General features: G+C 41.1%; 2 protein-coding genes across 6 annotated transcripts; one reads left to right on the top strand and one right to left on the bottom strand.

Moving 5' to 3' along the window:
• Nucleotides 1-345: 345 nt before the first annotated feature.
• On the bottom strand, nt 346-7,006 carry gpr137 (G protein-coupled receptor 137). The gene is made up of 8 exons (XM_035409221.1): nt 6,868-7,006; nt 4,853-5,938; nt 3,875-3,924; nt 3,249-3,480; nt 2,564-2,713; nt 2,288-2,416; nt 2,017-2,138; nt 346-1,686 (listed from the first exon to the last, which is right to left on the bottom strand). The coding sequence occupies exons 2-8, from the start codon at nt 5,228-5,230 to the stop codon at nt 1,590-1,592; spliced, it is 1,158 nt and encodes a 385-aa protein (XP_035265112.1). The 5' UTR covers nt 5,231-5,938; nt 6,868-7,006; the 3' UTR covers nt 346-1,589.
• On the top strand, nt 6,932-16,487 carry pld7 (phospholipase D family, member 7). Of its 5 annotated transcripts, none has more exons than XM_035409220.1 (12): nt 6,932-7,059; nt 9,236-9,403; nt 10,446-11,645; nt 12,504-12,685; nt 12,838-13,021; nt 13,422-13,536; nt 14,050-14,177; nt 14,315-14,518; nt 14,728-14,867; nt 15,085-15,250; nt 15,509-15,608; nt 15,884-16,487. In XM_035409220.1, exons 2-12 carry the CDS (start codon nt 9,248-9,250, stop codon nt 16,081-16,083), a joined length of 2,775 nt encoding a protein of 924 aa, XP_035265111.1. In that variant the 5' UTR covers nt 6,932-7,059; nt 9,236-9,247; the 3' UTR covers nt 16,084-16,487. The 5 variants fall into 5 exon arrangements, with proteins under 5 accessions (XP_035265111.1, XP_035265108.1, XP_035265107.1 ...); XM_035409217.1 differs by lacking the exon at nt 6,932-7,059 and adding an exon at nt 7,158-8,445 and having other exon boundaries at nt 9,193-9,403; XM_035409216.1 differs by lacking the exon at nt 6,932-7,059 and adding an exon at nt 7,159-8,445.
• The last annotated feature ends 3,939 nt before the right edge of the window (nt 16,488-20,426 follow it).

The raw sequence follows: 20,426 nt of genomic DNA on the forward strand, positions 1-20,426 counted from the left end.
TCAGGAATCTCATTCAAATCTTGGAGGGCCACAGTGTCTGCTGGTTTTTTTGTGTGTTCTCGCAAAAGTGTTTAATGTAAGCCACTGATTGGCTAGAGTCACACCTTTCCAATACATAAATTGGCTGCTGCCGGAAAAGAAACTACAAAAAAGCAGTATCCTAGTCATGTGGCACATCACTTGGGGAAACTGTACTTGTAGCTTTGTACTTGAGTCACAGTTGTCTGTCACTGCAAACACATTTTTAAGTGCAAGTGGATGAAAAAGGAAAATGGATGGGAAATGTGCAGAATGTACACCATACACAGCCACATACAAGAATGTTAAAAACATTTTTAAAGGTCCAAGATTTATTTACAAGTTTTATTTAAATATTTCAATGTATTTTACAGGTATTATATATAAATTATATATATTTAAAAGGTTAGAAAAACATTGATCACACTTACTGTTTTAATAGACTGACAAGACACTGACTTTTGCAAAACTATTACAAAACATACTTCGGATTCTCAGCCCTATGTAAAAACACCAGAAACCAATATTGTCATTAGAAAACCATTGAGACCACTCAATGCATTTTTGATCCACACTGTCAAAATGATACACACAGTAATTGGCTCACAGTGAACTGCTGGAATTCCATTATTGGTTATCACTTTTCTCAATATTTCAAGAATTCCTTTTTTCATTTGAGAAAGTTTCATGGGGAAAAAAACACCAACATTCCAACATTTTCATTAAAATGTGTTAATGTCTCAAATACTTAGAAACCATGAACTCTCAATTCAAAACAAAACTGCGGTACATCTTTGTGGCATGTTATTGCGTTTTTAGTTAAGGTTAAAGCATACAATTGCATGTAATGTTTTGCTGGTTTTTGGTCTTTGTCCCACAAGAAGGTGGGAGAACAGTTCAGCCATTTTTATTTTAAAAGCCCAGTTTTTGGTCCACAATTTCAGTGAGAAGATTAGGTCAGGAACATGTGAGATGAAATAAACAAAGCTTACGTTTATCTGACTTCACGAAGGAGCCTAACTAAAAGGTAAAGACTATTTTTTGCCAGTGAAATCACCTTTGTCGGGCCGTTAAATTGGCAGCTGTTGCAGGCGTGGAGTTAAATGGTTTAACCAGCTTGTCAGCATTTAGAAGACAAAAACCTTACAAAAGTACTGCCTCTAGAACTTTTGGCTCAACAATATTTACATAAACTGAATCGCTTTTGAACCTGTAAAAATGGATTCTTTGTTTCTAAAAGACACTGTCAAAAATAAGTCTAGTCAAGCATGAGGAACATCACTGGGCAGTCACTTTTTGGGCAGTTCTCTTGGCTGCCCTGTACATCATATGCCCACATGTCCCATACACCCAAACTGATTCATATAGAATCTATGGAGGTCACATAATGCTGCTGTTGAAAACAGGCATCTCCACTGACGGAGATTGTGTACAAGTCGGCATTTAAGGTGGAGTGCAAACAGTGTCTTTCAGTGGTCACCTCGAGAGGCAGGGTGCAAACTCCTATTTGTCCCCTCCATGGAATGAAGAATAAATAGTGGTCATATTGTGGGCTACCACCCTTTGGTTGGTCAATTCTGGGGGGTTGAGTAGAGGGTGTGGTGCTGATTGGCTGTGTCAGTATTCCTTGTGAAGAGAAGGGGTTCAGTTTCACCGGGACCGAACCAGCTGAGAAAAAAAAAAGCGTTACCAAGTCATAATCATGAATGGTGTACTTAAATACAGTACCTACACCAGGTGAACTAAAACAATCACAGACCATATTATGAAATCCAAGGATTTATACACTTCTTCACATATAGCATTACTCTTAACTACAACAATACTAAATAAATTGATAATGAAGGATGTTCTTTTCACAGATGAAATCAAGCTGGCTTCAGGATCTTATGCAACATAAATGAATAAGTAATGATGAAAATGCAGAAAAACACAAATACACATCAATGTGCCACCTCATGGCAATATAGGCCCGGAGCAAGAGAGGACGATTCTCACCTGTTGTGTGGGTTTGCGCTCTGGGCCCAGGTGATACCCAGGTCACTGTCCATCCCCCGGGGATCGTCAAAGAAGTAAGAGCGATGACTGCGACTGTTTATCACTGCATTGCAGCTGCAGCCCTGAGGAAGGAGACAGGAAGACAGACGGAGAGAAAATCATGCCTAATACCCAGAGGAAGCCTGGAATAGAAACAAGCAGGTACTAAGGTAAGGGAGTGAAAAAAAGGGAAGGAGGAAGAATACAGGTGAAAATAAGGAGACATGCTGACCGTTTCCTGAGGGGGCCGTCGGACTCTGAAGATGAGAATGAGTAGGCTGGTGGGTAGCAGCTCCCACACAAAGAGAATGACTCCAAACGCCAAGTAGCCCCTGTCACCCAGTTCACTACGCAGGTCAGCCTGAGGGCAGGAGGACACAAAGGATTTACATGGCACCAACCGCCATCTCATGAATTCACCGAAAAATGGCTTCCATGCTCTACTCGACATACAGTCTATGTGATTTTTAGGTTCACATCTGTGTTCCCCCTCAGTGGAGATGTATACCTGATCAGAGATGTTGTACCAGTCATAATCAAAGGACTCCACCCTGTGGCTCTGGGAGAGAACCAGGACAAAGAGGTTGTAGCACGCCCTACTGGAGAACAGCAGAATTACACCTGCCCCAAGCACTGCAGTTCGGCACACTGTCGTACCCTGAAGGAAAAACAGAAAGTGTCAGCAGCCCAGAAATTTTACAACTATGGTATTTTAGTTGGATTAGTCAACACTCAGGCTGTAGCTGATCTACATCTAAGGATGGCCAGAGGACATGTGACTACAGCCAACATTTGCCTTTATTGGATATTGTTACTCCCCTTAATACTAGACTAATTATCTTTCACTCTAGGGACCCATTTTCCATTCTGTCCTTTGTTTGAGATGAGCAGGAATTACACTTATTAGCTTGAAGGTTTGGATTGCACATTCACAAAGTACAGATCTATAATTTCTCAAGGCTGAGAAAATTGCGGTTTCTCAAAGGAATAGTAGTCTGACTATTTTCAGGGAAATTCCAGCCGACAGGAATGCCCAATATGGTAAATGTTTAAGAGTTTTGTGTGTATTCATTATATTTAAATAAAATGGAGTCCTTATCTCTGTACTGCTAACAGGTAATACTGTAACATGAAGTAGTATGATTCTTGATTCGCCTATGCTTCTTCAGCATGTCTGCCCAAGGGGCATTTACCTTGCTGTGCAGGTATGGGCCGGTGGAGGGTGCGAGCCGGGTGAGGAGTAGGAGCGAAGAGGCCAGGGCCACAGCTTCAATGATAAAGAGCAGGTCGTTGACCAGCACTCGGATCAGAACGAGTCTCCAGGCCTGATCTCCTCCTCCCCCTCTCTGCCTCAAAAATGCGCATGCCATGTTCACACAGAGGAACACGGCACTCATCACAGCGTACGCACAGCGAGCCACACACCTGAAAAAAAAGGAATGAATTCAGGAACTGAATTTGCCAGCAATTGGAGGCGAAAACCATGATTAAGTAATCAAAACACCCATCCACTCAAAAACAATTCCCAATGCCATGATATATCTGCATAAATTCAAAAGACACTACATATACTCTACTATTACAAAGGCAAATGCAGACTGCCACTGGAATAAAATATGAATTTTAACAAATGAAATTTTTAAAAAAAGGACTTCATCAATTGAAACAATGACTTTGTATATGTATTTACATGCCTGTATCTGTCAAGGAAACAATGTACTTTGGAATTAGAAAGAGACAGCAACATGACAAAATGTTCCAGTTTAGTTTAGTGGGCTGTAAATATGGCAGTTACCAGTGTTTGTGTGTGTGTACTCACAGTCCTTTGCTTGGCTCTGAGTTGAATTTTCCCCTCACTTTGAACAACACCTGCATGAAGAATGATATAGAGGAAAAACACAGGAAGGAACACAGACCAGACTCAATGTACAGTAAACATACTTCACAGTTCTCTTTTCCCTTACTCTAGTCTCTGATTCAGATCTGAATCAGGAAGAGGGAAAATCCATGCAAGCACAAAACAATCAGCCATAGCTATACATAAAAAGGAATAACAGGCTCAGGCAGTATCATGTGTTTTCTGTCATTTTCCATCCTACTTTGGTTTAAAAATCCCTCGAGGAAATAGAGATATTTTAACAGTTTTGGGTATTACTATGTCAATTTAACTGATATATTAAATTTAAAAGAGTATTATGATACATAATGCATTGTAATTTGAAAATGAATATGACCTTGGAAACAAAATTCACTTTAACCAAAGTATTCTTGAACATATAATACTAGAAAATGTTTCAATCCACCAATTAAAACTGGGTAAGTAAGTAGGCTTTATAATGACTTCAGGTTTACTTAAATCCAGTATAATTAACAGGCTTCCATGATATGACATCTGGGACTCAAAATGGTCAAAGAAATCAATGTAGCTCTGCATGTAACCGCAACTCCCAAACTCTCTTTGCTCATGGTGTTCCCATTTGTCAATCCCATTCCCTGTTCTCGTCATTCTCTCTTCTGCTTTCTGGTCCGTTTCCTTGTAGTACCTCATCTCAACTGTATCAGTTAATTACAATTTAGCTACTCCTGAATATATGACACTTGACTTGGCTCTCCAGTATAGTTCAAGCATATACTAGTACACACAGATAAAGCCCACTTGAGTGGCTGAGTGTAAACGTGACTGAATCAATACTTAAATACACAATCTGCTGTCTTACCAGAAAAAAATGAACCACTAAACAAACTAAACAACGACAGCCCTGTACTCTGCTGAGTCGCCATCCAGCCTGGCTCTTACCTGGGTGAAGTAAAGGTTGATGAGGCTGAGGGTGAAGAACTGCAGGCACACCGGGAAGCAGTAGAGGAGCCAGTAGGCCAGCATGGGCAGGTGGTTGGCCCCCAGGGCATCGTGAAAGTAGAAAGAGAAGAGTGTGGTGCGAAGAGCGGCCCAGAACAGACACAGGAAGAGGAAAACGCTCTGGTAGCTCCAGCGCTTGTGCCTGTACACCAGCAGGAGCCACAGCTGAACATACACCACCAGGAAGAGGCAGCCGTACAGGCAGGTATACAGGATGGTGACCCCCTGCTTCACAGATGGGGCGATGGCTGGATGGAGGGGAGAGGGTGAGGGTATGGTAGTGTTGGCGGGCAAAGGGAGAGCTGCTGGGATGTCCATTTAGGCCGGGTGAGAATAGTAGCTATTGACAATTCGCCAGTAGTGCGGCTGGGGCAAATTCAATAGTTTAGCGATAGGAAAGTAAGCAAGTTACAGTATATTAAAGGTGAAGACAACATCAATAAAAAAATAGAAAAAGACAAAAATGAAATTAATGCAAGTATCAGGAGAGGAGATAAAAGGATTGTGTGGGTTGTGTGAGAGGTGTAAATGCATGCAAGCGCGATGCAGCTTCCACTGCACTCTCAGATTTTTACAGTCTGTTCTCAGATGTACACCTGTGCAAGAATGTTTACTGGGGGAGGGGTCTTGAAGTGTAAAAAAAAGGAAGAATGGCAGTGTTTTACAATGAATCTGATGAACAAACAATGCATAAATAATTTTAAATGCCACTGGAGGTTAACTTGTACACGAACAAAAACACCTTCACAGAATGATGGTGCCCCTGCCCTTTCTATTTCACAGCTTTCAAAGTGTCCAATTTCTTTTGGTCAGGAGTGGTCCTTTTCAGTGTCTGACTTTGTTTCACAGTACTTTTAGAATACATAAAACTGTTATTGTATCCAGTAGAATTCAGCAAGCGTAACGTTTTGCTGTCCGGCCATGTGTGAAGTTCAGAAAGGGATCGTAATGTCACAATATTCAGTCATCTTTGGAGCTCTTTTCTGTAACATAATTCCTTTGACACATAATTGTATGTGTCATTCTCTGAAAAAAAAGGGGAAAAGTTCAGTTTAAAATAAACTCAAATTAATTTATAGTGAGGAATTACCTTAAAAAAGAACAAAAGCTAGCACTAACGTTACCCCTCTTGATTTCGTCGCTTAGCTTGCTAAGTACCACGTTACATTTTCAGTCACGTAGTCTAATGCTTGCTGTGTAAAATGATTAATAACTAGCTAACTTCAGATTTAAATTCTTAAGTAGCATCTTAGCAAGCAGCAGGGTGACGGTAATGTGCGAGCTGATTTTGCCTGTATGGGTACGTTAGTTATCGTTAAATAGGCTACATCTTCAAAGTCAGAACCAAATACGTTAGCTAACAATTTTATCTGATATTTCTATCCAGGTTAAGCATGGCAAGCTCATCTAACATTACCACAATAACTCGTTACGTAATTCAAGTTTGCTATCTAATTTACAATAGCTTGGATAGCACAGTATCCGTTCAATCCGTCGCATTAGCATGAATAGTAAACTAGCTATAGACTAACCCTACCACGAAAAAAAAAAAAAAAAAAAAAAACTCGTTACGTAGTCATGTAGCTAGTCGAATTCAATAGTTCGCTAACTGACGATACGTTAGCTAGGTTAGCACAGTAATCGTTCGACTGTAAATGTACTGATAGTTAATTATTCAAATAATTAATTTAAATGATCGTAAATTAATCACATGCAATGATATGTCCAAGCCAGTATACATCCTTCAATATACATTCGCTGACATGTCTATAGTACTGGCTTGTTATCGACTGAAAAGAAATGTAACTTAGATCTATCGATAGCTCAAAAGCTACGTTAACAAATAGTCAAAAGTGATTTCTCTTAACTTGTTTGTTCGCTAACAAAGCACAACGCGATGCTGATCAAGAATCGTTTTGTGGATCTAGCTAGCGAACCAACGCGAACAATCTTACCTTAAAGTTTATCTGTCTTGTTAATAGCTTTTGTACTCAAACCGCTTGGGCCACTGCCTTCCTGGTGCAGTTCGCGATTAACTTTACTGTTGTTACATACTCTCGCAACTTCACCAAGAGGATTATGTGTTGAAGATACGCAGACAGCGGAGATGAGCTTTCTGAATTCCAAAGTCCTTCATCCACTGACAGGTTTGACAGAACTGCGCGTGCGCAAAACATTATTCCGTAAACAACAAGCCAAGCAAAGTTCAGGCTTTCACTGCAGGCTCTCCGTGTCACATTGTATGAACCATAGGGACTAGAAAAAAAATATTGACTTGTGTACTTGCTTATATTATCACATTATGCAACATAAACCGACGTGCATAAATATTTCTACCAAGGAGAAGAAATCAGTGTGTACTAAAGTCTAGTCTAGTCCTCGACTAAAAACCTTTTTCAATGGACATTCTTTGAATTTTTCTTTTAGTCTATAGAATTGGCTTACTTCATGTCTGGGAAACCAGCCCTAAATTTGTGCTAGAAAGCTTATTCCACATTATGAAAATTCTTATTTTTTATACTAGAAGTATGATAGTGTGTAAAATTTGAATGGATAAATTAACAAGTGGACTCAACAATAATGATTACGATACTTAAACTAAATGTAAGTACGATGAACTGGTTAATCAGTACAGCAAGTAGTTGGCCTACCTAGGCTAATCAATATCTGATTCCGTTTCAAAAATATAACTTATTGTGAAACATCAAGGAGCACTTTCCCAGGCCATTAGGGTAAAAGCAGACTACAAATATTCCCTTAAATATTTTCAACATTAAACTTTGAATGTCAAACTATATCCATAATGTCGACAGTTTATCATCAATTTATGTGCACAGTTACCGTGGAATTCCATTTTAAGCATGTGGCTATATGAGGCCTACTTGATCCTTCATGCGAGGACGATTATGAGGCATTCGCTTCTTCGCATATTAAGTGGAGTTCTTGATGGCGGCCTTGGCAATTGCCGTTTATGTTTAAAGTGCGGTGCCTTTAAGTCTACTATTTTGCTGTCGCGCACTTTCCTGCTAAAGACTGAAATCTGCTGAACAAATGCCCAGTGCACCCGCGGGCCACCACTAGGGAGCGCTGCTGGCTGTTTTCAATCTATTCGCGAGCATGGAAGAGAATCCTGTAAACCGCCAATTGTCTGTCAGAACAGGAAACCGCGGCCAGTTCAATTTGATGCATTTTGTTTGGGATATTTACCTCCGTGTTTATCCACTTTGACTGCATTAGTTAAAATACAATCAACTGCACACTCTGAAAGTATCGTTTGAGTTAGGATATCGAATGAAACCACTGAATTGGTTTGTAGCTGGCCAGCCATCTGTATTCAAATTAAAGCTTGCTATTTTAGCTCCTTTTTAGCTATAAGTTATATAGCTAACGTTAGCAAGGTCGTACTAATAGTTTAGGTATTGTGGTAGGTTGGTTTCTGGTTTTCTGTCGCAATGGGTCGGAGGCGATTGGATCGAATGGCCACTCCGCTTCGGCGGTCATCTCGTTTGAGAAATATCAACCCAGTCCCAGAGGTAGGTATTTTAAACTTCAGCCTACAGTAGTAGTTTTTTCCGCTTTGCTTTTTCATTGGGTTCTCATAGCCACGTCGCCGAGACGCTTTCGGCTATAGCAGTAGCAGCAGAGGTAGCTAACTAAACTGGACAGCGACTTAAGTGGCGTAGATTGTGATAACTAGCCAGTTGTGTGTTGTGTTGGGTTGGTTTCCTTTTTGTGTCCTCAGACAGTAAGTCTATTTAAAAATAAATAAATAAAATATGGGGTACTTGCTGATAATCCCTCAACAAAATTATATTAATGGTGCGAACGTTCGCTCGCTTTCAGGCGGTTCACTTTACCGGAACTAACATCTAGCTAGCTTGCTTAAAAAGTTAACTTAACGTTACTTATTATAACGTAATAGTTAATTCGATGGCTAACTCACTGGTTGATTTTTTTTCTTTTATGCTTTCTTCAGCATATTTCTTAAGCCCATTTATTCGCTAGCTAACGTTAAATTAATTAGAATAACTGGTGGTATTCCACACTTTGGCTTGTTAGCCAGCTAACACTTAGTAGTTGGCGTTAAATAATTTAGATTAGTAAAACTAGTTGTAAATTGACGTTAGCTAGGTTAAGATGCTATGGTTATCGTCTTGAAAAATGTATCAAAGCAGAAGCTGCAGTAGCAAAGTCGGAGTTGAATAACTTGATTTCCCTCTAATGCTAAAACAGTCAATTTTATCTTAAATTGTACCTTTTGTGCTCATTCCTTGGTTCAGCTGAACACAAGGAATGCGTAGAAATATGTCAAATGTGTTCAAGGATACAGAGGAGATGGATACGGATACCCGGGAGGAGCAGCCAGAGGGGGGTGAGGAGTTGAGTGAAACTGTCGCCGTAGCCGAAACTTCCAATATCTCAAGTAAATCCCACCCAGTGTCAACGGAGGGGTCCCTTGCCGGAGAACAGCTGGATCAAAGCGGGATGATGGTACAATCTTCCTTGTATAACATTACTATTGTTGCCATATATCCGTGTCTTAAGGGGCTGGAAGCTAGATTCATAGGCAGGGCACTGACTATGTACTCTGACTCAAAGTACTTAAGTTTTGAACGAGAGCATATTCCACTGTTGAAGACAAAAACGTAAGATGTAGTGCCTGTATTAATTCTGGATCAGTAAAAAAATCAGTAAATGCATGCATGTCTATACCATTTGGATTGCATTCATATACTTTTTCAGGGTGACATGCAGCCCATCATTTGTTCTAAGTTGCTGACATAACATTTATTTCCAGTGTACATGAATACATATGGGCTAGTAGTTCATTTGTAAACAATCCGTGCCCACTTAGAAAATGCAGAATGTAACTGTATAATAAGCACCACATTTAACAGCAAGAGAACCTTGGGCCCATGTACGCTGGTATTATTTTTTGTGTGTGAATTAGGACTTAGGCCTGACTATCAGTGCTTCAGTAAAATTGGTGTATGTATGATAAACATCTAACACCTGAGGGAATTTATGAATAATTTAATATGCAATTATTTTGAAAGCATTGATGGCAGCAATGTATCTTTCACTTCTTTAGCAATGCTCCACGTTGGCGGGCCTTGTTATTTTTTCAGATTGGATATCTTTATTTCGGTCCATCTGCAGATAATAGGCCTGCTTATTTAGTTGGCCTTCAGAGTGGCGCACAGGGCAGAATTAAATGCTAATGAAATGAAAATGCTCCATAAAAATTTTAACAAATGAAAGTAGTCTTGATGGAGAATGTGATTTGAGACTGATTTATGATCAGGTTTTACATACAGGAAGGTTTCAGTGTACAAAGGTTGGTGAAACCTGCTTTTAAACGTGGTTAAGCTGGTTTAGATGTTTTTTTTTTTTCGTGAAGTTAATAAGCCACAAACTGAACACGCGCATTGTGTCTAGAAATTATCACCCTTAGCTCATTGTTATCCACTGTCAACAGCAGGTGTTAAAAAAGTTTTTATTTATTTTACTTATTTTTTTTTGCTAATTGTAGAGTCCTGGATATTATACTGTGGTCTTGAACCGACTGAAGTTTGATGAGGTGGGTTTTGGGGATGTAGAAAAAGAGGATGGAGAAAAAGACACCCGCAAAGCTGGCAGGCATGCCACCTCTCGAATCCCCACCTTTCAAAGTTCATCAGCCCGAAAGCGTCCCACTGGACAAGCTGTGGAGCCAGTTGCACAGCCCCCAGCCAGGGAGGAGTCCTCCAGCCTTCCGGTCCAGCCCAAGGCAAAGAGTAGTGGCAGTGGCTCATCTAAAGTGCCAGGACCAGGGCGCAGGGAGACGGCCCTGCCTCTTCCCTTAGTACGTCTACCCACTGGCAGCAACGATGCCATGCCGCACATAACTGCTGCCTCATTGGACAGTCCCATCCTGTCTCATAAAAGGAGCCAGTCCCCCAGTCTAACTCCCACTGGAGCAGCTGACTCCCAGCAACTGGATCCACTAGTCATCTCTGCTCGATTGCCAATCCGGGCAGAGACAGGACCCCACATCCCATGCCTGCTTTCAGGAGCTGCCCAAGAAGTCACGGTTCAAACTGAAGCTGTGAGCAAGGGTCCCCCCTATAAAGACGAGCAGGCTGAGACAGAGGAGGCAGGGTTTGTGGCTGAAGAAGAGGTGGGGACTGACTCCAGCACCCCACCTCTTCCTGAAGAGCAGATAAAAGCTGGGGATAGTGGGCAGAAATCTGAAGCATTAGAGGAAGAAGAGGAGGAGGAAGAGGAGCTGGCTGGGGAGGAGAAGATTGAGCCCCTGGAGGAGGGTGAGGAAACGGGAGAGAGCAACGAGGGGTCTGAGTCAGAGCCCGAGTTCAACAAAAAGGTGCCCAGCCCAAGCGTGAATGGAGCGGACTCACAGTCCATTAATGAGGGGTCTGAGTCTGAGCCCGAGTTCAAAGAAAATGAGCCCAGCCCAAGCATGAATGGAGCGGAGTCACAATCCGCTAAAGAGAAGGCAGAGGTGGAAGAGTGTGTGGATCCAGGTGCCGACTTTGCACTGGGAGAAGCAGGCTTGGGCTGTCAATACAAGGCCAGCGTAGGAAACAAATGGCCCAAGTCCACCAGACAGGAAATAACCCCTGTGAATCGGTCAAGGAGAAGCCAAGTCTCAAAGCTGGAAGTTAGGGAACCCGAAGGTCGCTCATATAAGCCTGCAAGCCGGAGTGTGAAAAAATCCCAAGCGTCAACCAAGGTCTCATCCCTCTCATGACTGCGTGTTTATCTCACTGTCTCAAAATGATCTTTTTCATTTCCCTGTCCTTTGCTCCAGCTCTTCACTCTGTCACTGCTCTCTCCTTTCATGCTGTGTGCTTTCACATGGCTTCCACAGCATAGCCCACCTTGGCTTCTGGTGAGAACAGTTCTCTTCGTATGTCCTGCTGCAACTTCTTTGGGTCTGTAGTTTGGCTCATTTCTTCCTCAACATTCATTATTCAAATGCCTTACTGACTCAATAGAGAATCTTCCCATTGTCTCTTCCTTTTTCCTGATTTATGACTGCAATGTTTAAATTTTGGTTTATATTTATAACCCTTATAGAATGAAAAATATGTAAACACGTTTTAAAAAAAGAAAGTCCACTGTATCACCACAATACCTTTTTCTTCATTTATTGTCAGTTTTTATGCAGAAGTTTGTTTTTAAGCTGTTGTATTTAAGAAAATAACAATGTTTGATGATAAGAATAGGCCACCCAGCCTGTCTAGGCTCTTCATTTTTTCCAGCTATTTGAGTCAAACCTGGTGTTAAACACACTGCTGCTAAGGACCTCTGCTGCATGACCTGGCAAGCTATTTCATGCCATTACTTTGTGTGTATAAAATCCTTCCTAACACCAATTCAAAATTTAGCTTCAACTTAGCTTCATACCCCATATGCTTCCTTCTGTCACCAAACTAGACTTATAGTACCATCTGTGCTCCATGTTATTAATGCCCTTAAAAATGTTAAAATTTCAGGATGTAGTTTGTGACAACGTATTGTGAACATGTTGTACATTTGCACCCTCGTGACTAATAGCCCCCTTCCCCATAATTCTTTGTCTTTGTAGAGCTGCTGGCAGTGCTGTCCCCTTTTCTTCTTCCTCTCCATCGTGCTCCTCCTGATTGGTGGTGGGCTACACCTGTGGCGCTATGGCACCCCTGCGTCCGTGTCTGACCTGCTGGTTCAGCTGGAGCTGGGCTGGCTGCAGGGCCTCTGGGGGGCACAGGAGCCCTGCAGTTCAGACTGCAGGTGAGAGCAGAGCTGCTCGCAGCAAGGGAGCCCCCTGCTCAGCGCGCGCTCTTATGAACAGGTCATCAGGAGTTTAATATCAGCTGTAGCATCTCCTACTTTAAATGATTCTTGATCATCACCGTCTGCTTCTACCCCCTCTCTATGGCCAGCTTTGCTCTGGTGGAAAGTCTCCCCGAGGGGCTCGTGTTCAGAGATGGCTCCACGGTTTTGCCCTCCATCTCGCAGGCCTGGATCCAGCTGCTGAGCCAAGCCAACAGCACCGTCAGCATCGCAGCCTTCTACTTCACCCTCAGGGCCTCGGACCAGGGACTGACAGATAAGAGCGACCTGCAGGTGAGGGAGCACAAAAAGAACCTGCTAGCATGTCTCTTTATTTTTTTAGTTTTCACATGTTACAGGCTGATTACTGTATATTTGTCATTTGCTTTTGTGTTCAGTTGTCTCATTTAAGACAGTTAAGTTGAGGTCACACTAGTGTTAATTTCGTAATTACATTTACTAATAAAGGCAACTTCTTGGTGCCTCTGTGCCTTTGACAGTATGCTGAAGCGTTGGCTCTTTATTAGTAAATTTAACTTTTCAGTTTGCAAGAACATTCAACTGTCCATTTAAATTGCAGAGTTGAATGGTCTATACCTTTGATACTTTGTTTGGACTCCTTTGCTTACTCATGCTAATGACACTTGTATCTGATGGCATCTTGGATATCTGTGCACATTTGTGTTTGTTGCAGGGTGAGCAGGTGTTTGACCAGTTAATGAAGCTGCAGTCTCGAGGGGTTGAACTCAAGATCGCTGTCAACGACCCTCAGACCAGCCCCCAGGATACCATCCAGTTAAACACAACAGGTACTGGCATGGAAGCTACTGCCGCTATAGTTTATGTATTGTAACGGCACTGAAAATTTGCTGCCATCTAACGTACACCAAAGGAATGGGAAAAGGTTTTGACATTGTTATGATCATATTTTGTGTAATATATAATTGAAATGGAAGCCATTTTATCAGTAGGATTATAGTTCAAATTCATTATAGAGGGTATTGTCTGTTAGCTATACTGCTTGTAATTGGCAAGCACTGCTTTGCCATGATGATGAGCAATTACTCAATCATGCTACCTTCTCAACGATAGCAATTTTCCTGTACTTTGAAATGTACAGTAGCTTATTATGAAATGATTACAAATTTTTCTTGAAAACAAATGTATTTCATAATGCTGAATTGTTTTTACAAAAAGTACAAGGAAGCAGAAATGTATGTGGGAATCAGATATATGCAGAGGATAGTCAGATTTTTCCCGTGCCAGCACTGCACTCCAGTCCCTCTTGCTCTGTGTCCCCTCTTCCTCTATGTGTCCTTCAGGTGCAGAGATTCGGAACGTGGATCTCAAGTCTGTTACTGGAGGCATCGTTCACACCAAACTGTGGGTGGTGGACAATAAGCACGTTTATGTTGGAAGCGCTAACATGGACTGGCGTTCCCTCTCACAGGTCTTTTCTCTCATGCCATTCTGCTCAGCCTATCGAGTAGCTCACAGGCTTGAAAATCTTGGTTATTTTCTTGAGCTTTACTTTAACATTGACTTGAGTCTTCTGCCTTCCCCCCTCCGTGTGCCCTACTTCTCCAGGTGAAGGAGGTGGGAGTGTCTGTGGGAAACTGCAGCTGCTTGGCACAGGATGTGTCACGGGTATTTGGGGTGTACTGGTACTTGGGCTCTCCAGAAGGGAGTTCCCTGCCTCTTTACTGGCCCAGTCGCTACTCCGCCCTCTCCAGCTCAGAGCGTCCCCTACACTTGAATCTCAATGGTGTCCCTGCGCGGGTCTACCTGTCTGTGAGTAACACTGTGGTTAAATTAATCACTTGTTCATCCTGTTGATTTTTTTCCCCCATCTGCTACATCTGTGTGACTATGTAAATGTCTCAGATTTTTTTTGGTCACTGCTAGCCACTGTTTTGGTTTGACTGTTGGGAGCTTCTACATTTGCGCATCTGTGTGCAGCATTGCAACCATGAACCTGTAACTGATTTCTCTGTCGCTAGAGCGCTCCTCCCCAGTTGTCCGGGCATGGACGCACAGGTGATCTGGCTGCCATCCTGTCCGTCATCTCCGATGCCCAGAAATTCATCTTCATCTCAGTCATGGACTACCTGCCCTTTTCAGAGTTTATAAAGCCACCCAGGTCACTGTCAGATTTTTCTGTGTGTGTACAAATGAGGAACTTGATTTGGATGGATGTTTTTGAGACCTTTCTGTGTTGTGGTTAGACATGGGAGCGTGCTTCATGTATTTTACCCTTATTATGTCTTCAGTCTTTAGGTCTGACCTGTATTACTGACTGTTTTCAGTCATCTATGAAATATGATTCATTCCCCTTGTGCCCATGGCTGATCCCATAGGTTCTGGCCTCCGATTGATTCAGCCTTAAGAGAAGCAGCATGTGCCAGGGGGGTGGAGGTGAACCTGCTGGTCAGCTGCTGGCCACATTCCTCTGGCTCCATGTTCATCTTCCTCGAGTCTCTCCTCGCCCTCAACCAACACCCCCTAAACTGCAACATACAAGTGGTGCGTCATCTTCTCACACTCCTGCTAGATGTTCTCTTCATTCTTCTGTATGATTGAGTTTTACCACATTAGTCATCCCTCTGGGCTTTGTTATTTGGTTGCTCTGGCTGGTGACATAAGCCTGTTTTTAATCCAAAAAAACTGTTGTTTATCTTGCACAGTACCTAGAATGTACTGTGAATAGGTTGAAATAGATTGTAGGCCTTCTTCAAAATATGTAGTATGCATGCGAGAAATGTTGTCAATTGTTTTGTACAGAAAGTGTTTGAGGTGAGCTCCACAGCAGAGCAGCTGAAGATCCCCTTTGCAAGAGTCAACCACGCAAAGTACATGGTGACGGACAGAGTTGCCTACATAGGTAATTTATGACATTCATTTCACCTGCTTGGAATGCTTTGCATTGCATCACTTGTTGCTCTTCCCCTCTCTGATCTATAATTGTCATGGGTCCTTCTACATGATTTCTGATTAATACCATTCTTATTATTTCTCCATGAGTATGTTGATGAGTATGCTGAAGGCAAGTTGAAAACTACAAATACTTATAGACTTGCTCATTTACAACCTATTAGCTGATTCACATTTGTACTATGCTAATCATCTTGTACCCCACCTCTTTTCCTTAACCCACAGGAACATCAAACTGGTCTGAAAATTACTTCACCCAGACTGCTGGCGTGGGTCTGGTGGTGAATCAGACGGGAGTCGAGGTGGGCAAAGGCCAAAAAACTGTACAGAGCCAGCTACAAGAGGTTTTCCAGAGGGACTGGAAATCCGGATATGCCCAAGTGCTCTCATCTGAACATGTTAATCGGTGTGGTAAACACAGATAGATAAACACGTGTACATATCGCAGTACAGATAATGGACATACAGTTGGCTTTCTATTATTCATAGATGTTAAATGCTTTCTAGAGCAGGGTTCCATTTATCTCAGGTATACTTGAGCATAGCTAAATGCATGCTGGCTCAGCTTGTGTGCTTGCGCACCATAAACTCATGGCACCCAGGTGGTTTTAATTATATGTGTTCTGTGTTGTCAGAATTTGTTGATTTTACTTCTGTTCTGGGGTATCTTTTGCTATCATATGCTGTTTCAGTTCAACACAGTATTTCTTGTTGTTTTTCATTCATTCATTCATTCGTTCATTTCAGCTGAGATTGTACATAATTTCTTTTTTTGCATTCCTGTTATCATGACATTGTCAGGATATTAAATGATTTTTCTAGTAATTTCCTATTATATTTTCATTTTTTCATTGTCCATGGATCCTTTTGTTGAAATGAATTAAAATGTATTTGTATAGTGCATTTTACAAACATTTATCACAATATGCTTTACAATAGACCCTGGCCTAAACCCCCACTAGATCCTAGGGCAATAGTGGCAAATAAAAACTCTGGGTGGGACAGATGGGAAGGAACCTTGGGAGGAGCCAGACTAGAGGGGGAACCCATCCTCTTTCCAGCTCAAGATGTGGGTTTTAATGGCCGAGATGGTCAATCAGTCAGTGTTCATGTTAATAAATTAGTGGCGACTATCTGGCAGTCTGGAACGGTGAGTGTTGGCAGTTGCTGACAGTGGGGCTGGGCAGTGTTTGAATGGTATTGTGTTTTTTCTACTGCACATTGAACACATTGAGCACTGTTTTAATCAATTTGCTTAATTGGGAATAACATTGGTAGGAAATACTTGGATCAACCCGTAGGCAAAATTGTAATTTCCAAATCAATTAAATGCATTTGAGGGCTTTCCCATAAGGTACCATCAGTTCACCATGACCTAATTTACATATTACGAGTTTTGTCGTACAACTTTAAAACTGTTTGATGCCTTCTAGCATATTAATACTCTCTGAATTTAGGAATTATACTTGCTTTTAAAAATTAATTTATCTTCCGACATTCGTTTTATAAATTTACGTTTGTATAGCTATATAGTTCTGATTATAAGTATTATTTCAGAAAATTTTATCAAGACATACTAGATTTTGGTATCACTGCCATACATACAGGAATGCTGTTTGCTGATTTGTTTCAAAAAAGGCCTTTGAAGTGTAGTATAACTAAATTTGCTTAGACACACCTGCTGTGAAACATTTTTTAGTTTACAAAAGCCACTATGTGTGGGTATACAAATAATAGTAAGTGGTGTGAGAGCAATGATTCTGTTATGGTTTCACTCAACTTAGAATAAGAGACCTATACATTGCCAATAGCTGCATCAATATACTGCATTAAGCTACTGTTGGTCTCCATTTATAAGCCCACACTAGTTCTATTCAGTTATTTAGTAGACTTCCATTCAAATGTTTCCTCAATGTTTAACTGCATACAGGGAAGCTTTGTATAAACCTTTCTAAATGTATCCTATTGCTCATATGCATACTCTGTTCTGACATGTTATATGTATAAGGTGTTTATACAAGGCTGGTCTGAAATTGTATAGTTTGCAGGGCTCCTCCAAAAGAAACCGCTGGTATCAGTAGGACACCCTGCTCAAAAATAATTTTGTACAGGTAGAGAAATCACTCTATATAGTACAGAAGAATTTTAACCTTTCTGAACGAAATAAACTCAGATGTTTTATTTGTAAAATCTTTTTAATCGGTTAGGTCAACTGAAAACTTGGTTCTGTTCTATAGAGACAACCTAGATAGTCAAAGTGGGTAGGAATGCAATGGATTATGTAGCCAATCAGAATCAGGTGGTGGTTTGGTTGACCAGCTGTAGCTCAGTTTTGTGGGAATTTAGCCAGGACACCAGGGTTAACACCCCCCTACTCTTTTGTCATGGGATCGTTAATGACCACAGTGAGTCAGGACCTTGGTTTAATATTTCATCAGAAGGTGAGAGCTCTCTACAGCACAGTGCCTGACCACTGTGCTGGAGCATTGTAGTTCTGTTTGGTCCAGAGAGAAGAGTGTCCTCAATTGGCCCACCAACCCTTCTTCCAGCAGCAACTTTCCTAATCAAGGGCATATCAGCACACCTGCCTACTATTGAGTATACAATTGCATGGAACTTGAGTACTTAGTAGTAGGCAAGTGCACTGATCCCCGAGCCCTTCCCAACAACTCAACACCTTACATACCTTACCCTCAACATCTGGTATTTTTAATTAAACCATTTCAGTGTTGAGGAACCACAACATGGAAGCATAGACTACCTCTACTAATTGTACCATGGGAGCTCAACATTGTGGGCACAGCTGCATTAATGTACAAAAACCCAGTCTATTACAATGCACTAAGGGGTACATCAGTATATTTTTAATATTTATGTTAATTTACGATTGCAGGTATAGTTGGCTCACCTAGTGTATAAGTACATTTTAAAATTCAGGTAACATTGCATGTTTAATTATAAGATTAAGTTCAAATGTGAGTTTTAGCCAACTTATTTATTATGTTCACATGGATATTTTGGATAATTATGAATGCAAAAAAGTGTACATTTCTGAATATTCAAAGAAAAAAAGGTTATGGTTGAAAAAACGGTGCATATCAAATGCAATGCAAAAATGAAATGCAAAAACAAGACAGGTGCACCAAACCATGACATGTTTTACTCGTCTTATTATCGTAAGTGATTGGCTTCTCTGAATTGATCCCAAATTTATCTAATAGATGCTTACTTTCACTTAATCCCTGTGACAAAAACTGCGTAACGCATATTCGAAAATACATTTTCACCAGTAATTGACCAGCAGATGGCAATGTTTCAAGTGTTCGATTTTGATTTGCTTTGAAACAATGACTTTTGTCAGAGAAATTGCGTCGATTGCTGAATGCTTCGTGTGGTTTCTCCAATCGAACGGTCCCTACCATTAGTTCTGGGGTCCGTAGCAGGGAGCATAACACGTTTAAAAATAACACGGCGCCCAACTCGGGGCTGTGAGGTATGCAGAACAAAAAGGCACCGTGGACAGTTACGACACTACGCATGGAAATAGCGTACGTATTCGGTTTTAATCACAGAACAGTTCTACTGTTTTGACAAAAGATTCGAAGGTCTTTGGTTTTGGTTCGCATGCTGAGGTACGGTTATGCGCAAGAGAGTGTTACAGTAATGACGTATTTTTTTATCGATTTAATCACCTGGAATTGAAATATTCTTCTGCAGCCGTTTGGGCATATTTTACCGTTGTCAAGCAAAACTGTCGTTGGTAGTTGAACTTGGACCGTTGTTATGCAACAAATAGGATATAACAGGGCAATAGTCAGATTGTAACTGTTTTATATATCCTCTCAAACACATTCATTATGTTTTTATGCGAACATTCACTTTCATGTCTTGACATCCGAGGCGACAGAATGCATTCACATTTCCAATATAACTGGCAACAACAGCAGAAAACATGCACACGTTGTAAACAATTTGCTGTTTGATTACTTTCTCGTCGTCAATTCCATATAGGCTAATCGCAAAATGACAAGAATAGAACGAAAACTCAGACTTGCGTGAAAATTTTAATTAGCAGTGGTACAGCCACCGTTTGCTTTCCTTCGAAGTTACTGCTAGCCGAGCAGCGAAGTGTGCCCTCCAGATGCGAATCATGCACCATAAATTAGTCCATAGTCTTCCTGGTCTTTTTGTGGAATTGGAGAATGGCAGATTAAAATTACGGCAGTCTGAAAAAGCTAAAGGGATGATTACTAGAATTAACCTGTTATTTTACCCTCACAAAAAGTGCGGAAGGTGATTTCCAGTTTGCTTTTACTGTATCACCAATGTGAATTACGCAGAACTACCGCACACCTCACATAACTGTATCAAACGTTTTGAGTCAATTACAACGGGCTAACAAAGAAAATCCGGAAGAAAATATTCAGCAACCGAATTAATCCGTTTAAATGTTTTGGTACGTAATATGCTGTCCCAGCACGAATGCTTATCATTTTATAAAACGAATACTAAAGCAAGAAAAGAACAGAAGAGCACATGTTATAATTCCAAGACGTTGGCAGGCTATAACCAAAACTAGGCTACTGCGCCGCATAACATACAAGTTTGATTTGAAGTTATTATGAAAATAAATCGGTTTGCGGCTGCAGATTTTTAAACATGGCGTTTGAAATAAAACAAATAACACTGCAAGTAGTCGACCAATCAGATATTTTCAGCGCTTGCGCCCCACCCCAAAGGTTCCGGTACTTTTGGAAAGTACTACCCC

Source organism: Anguilla anguilla, chromosome 3 (assembly GCF_013347855.1).
Source record: "Anguilla anguilla isolate fAngAng1 chromosome 3, fAngAng1.pri, whole genome shotgun sequence".
In the NCBI taxonomy this organism is placed as follows: domain Eukaryota; kingdom Metazoa; phylum Chordata; class Actinopteri; order Anguilliformes; family Anguillidae; genus Anguilla; species Anguilla anguilla.

Excerpts from the sequence above, each read along its gene's own strand:
- pld7 (XM_035409216.1), top strand. The coding sequence starts at position 8,365 with ATGGGTCGGAGGCGATTGGATCGAATGGCCACTCCGCTTCGGCGGTCA. Across the intron at positions 8,446-9,235 it reads ATATCAACCCAGTCCCAGAG|GATACAGAGGAGATGGATAC; the intron begins GTAGGTATTTTA and ends AATGTGTTCAAG. Across the intron at positions 14,178-14,314 it reads ACTGGCGTTCCCTCTCACAG|GTGAAGGAGGTGGGAGTGTC; the intron begins GTCTTTTCTCTC and ends CTACTTCTCCAG.
- gpr137 (XM_035409221.1), bottom strand. The coding sequence starts at position 5,230 with ATGGACATCCCAGCAGCTCTCCCTTTGCCCGCCAACACTACCATACCC. Across the intron at positions 3,481-3,874 it reads TCAGAGCCAAGCAAAGGACT|GTGTGTGGCTCGCTGTGCGT; the intron begins GTGAGTACACAC and ends CTTTTTTTTCAG. Across the intron at positions 2,417-2,563 it reads GGTACAACATCTCTGATCAG|GCTGACCTGCGTAGTGAACT; the intron begins GTATACATCTCC and ends TCCTGCCCTCAG.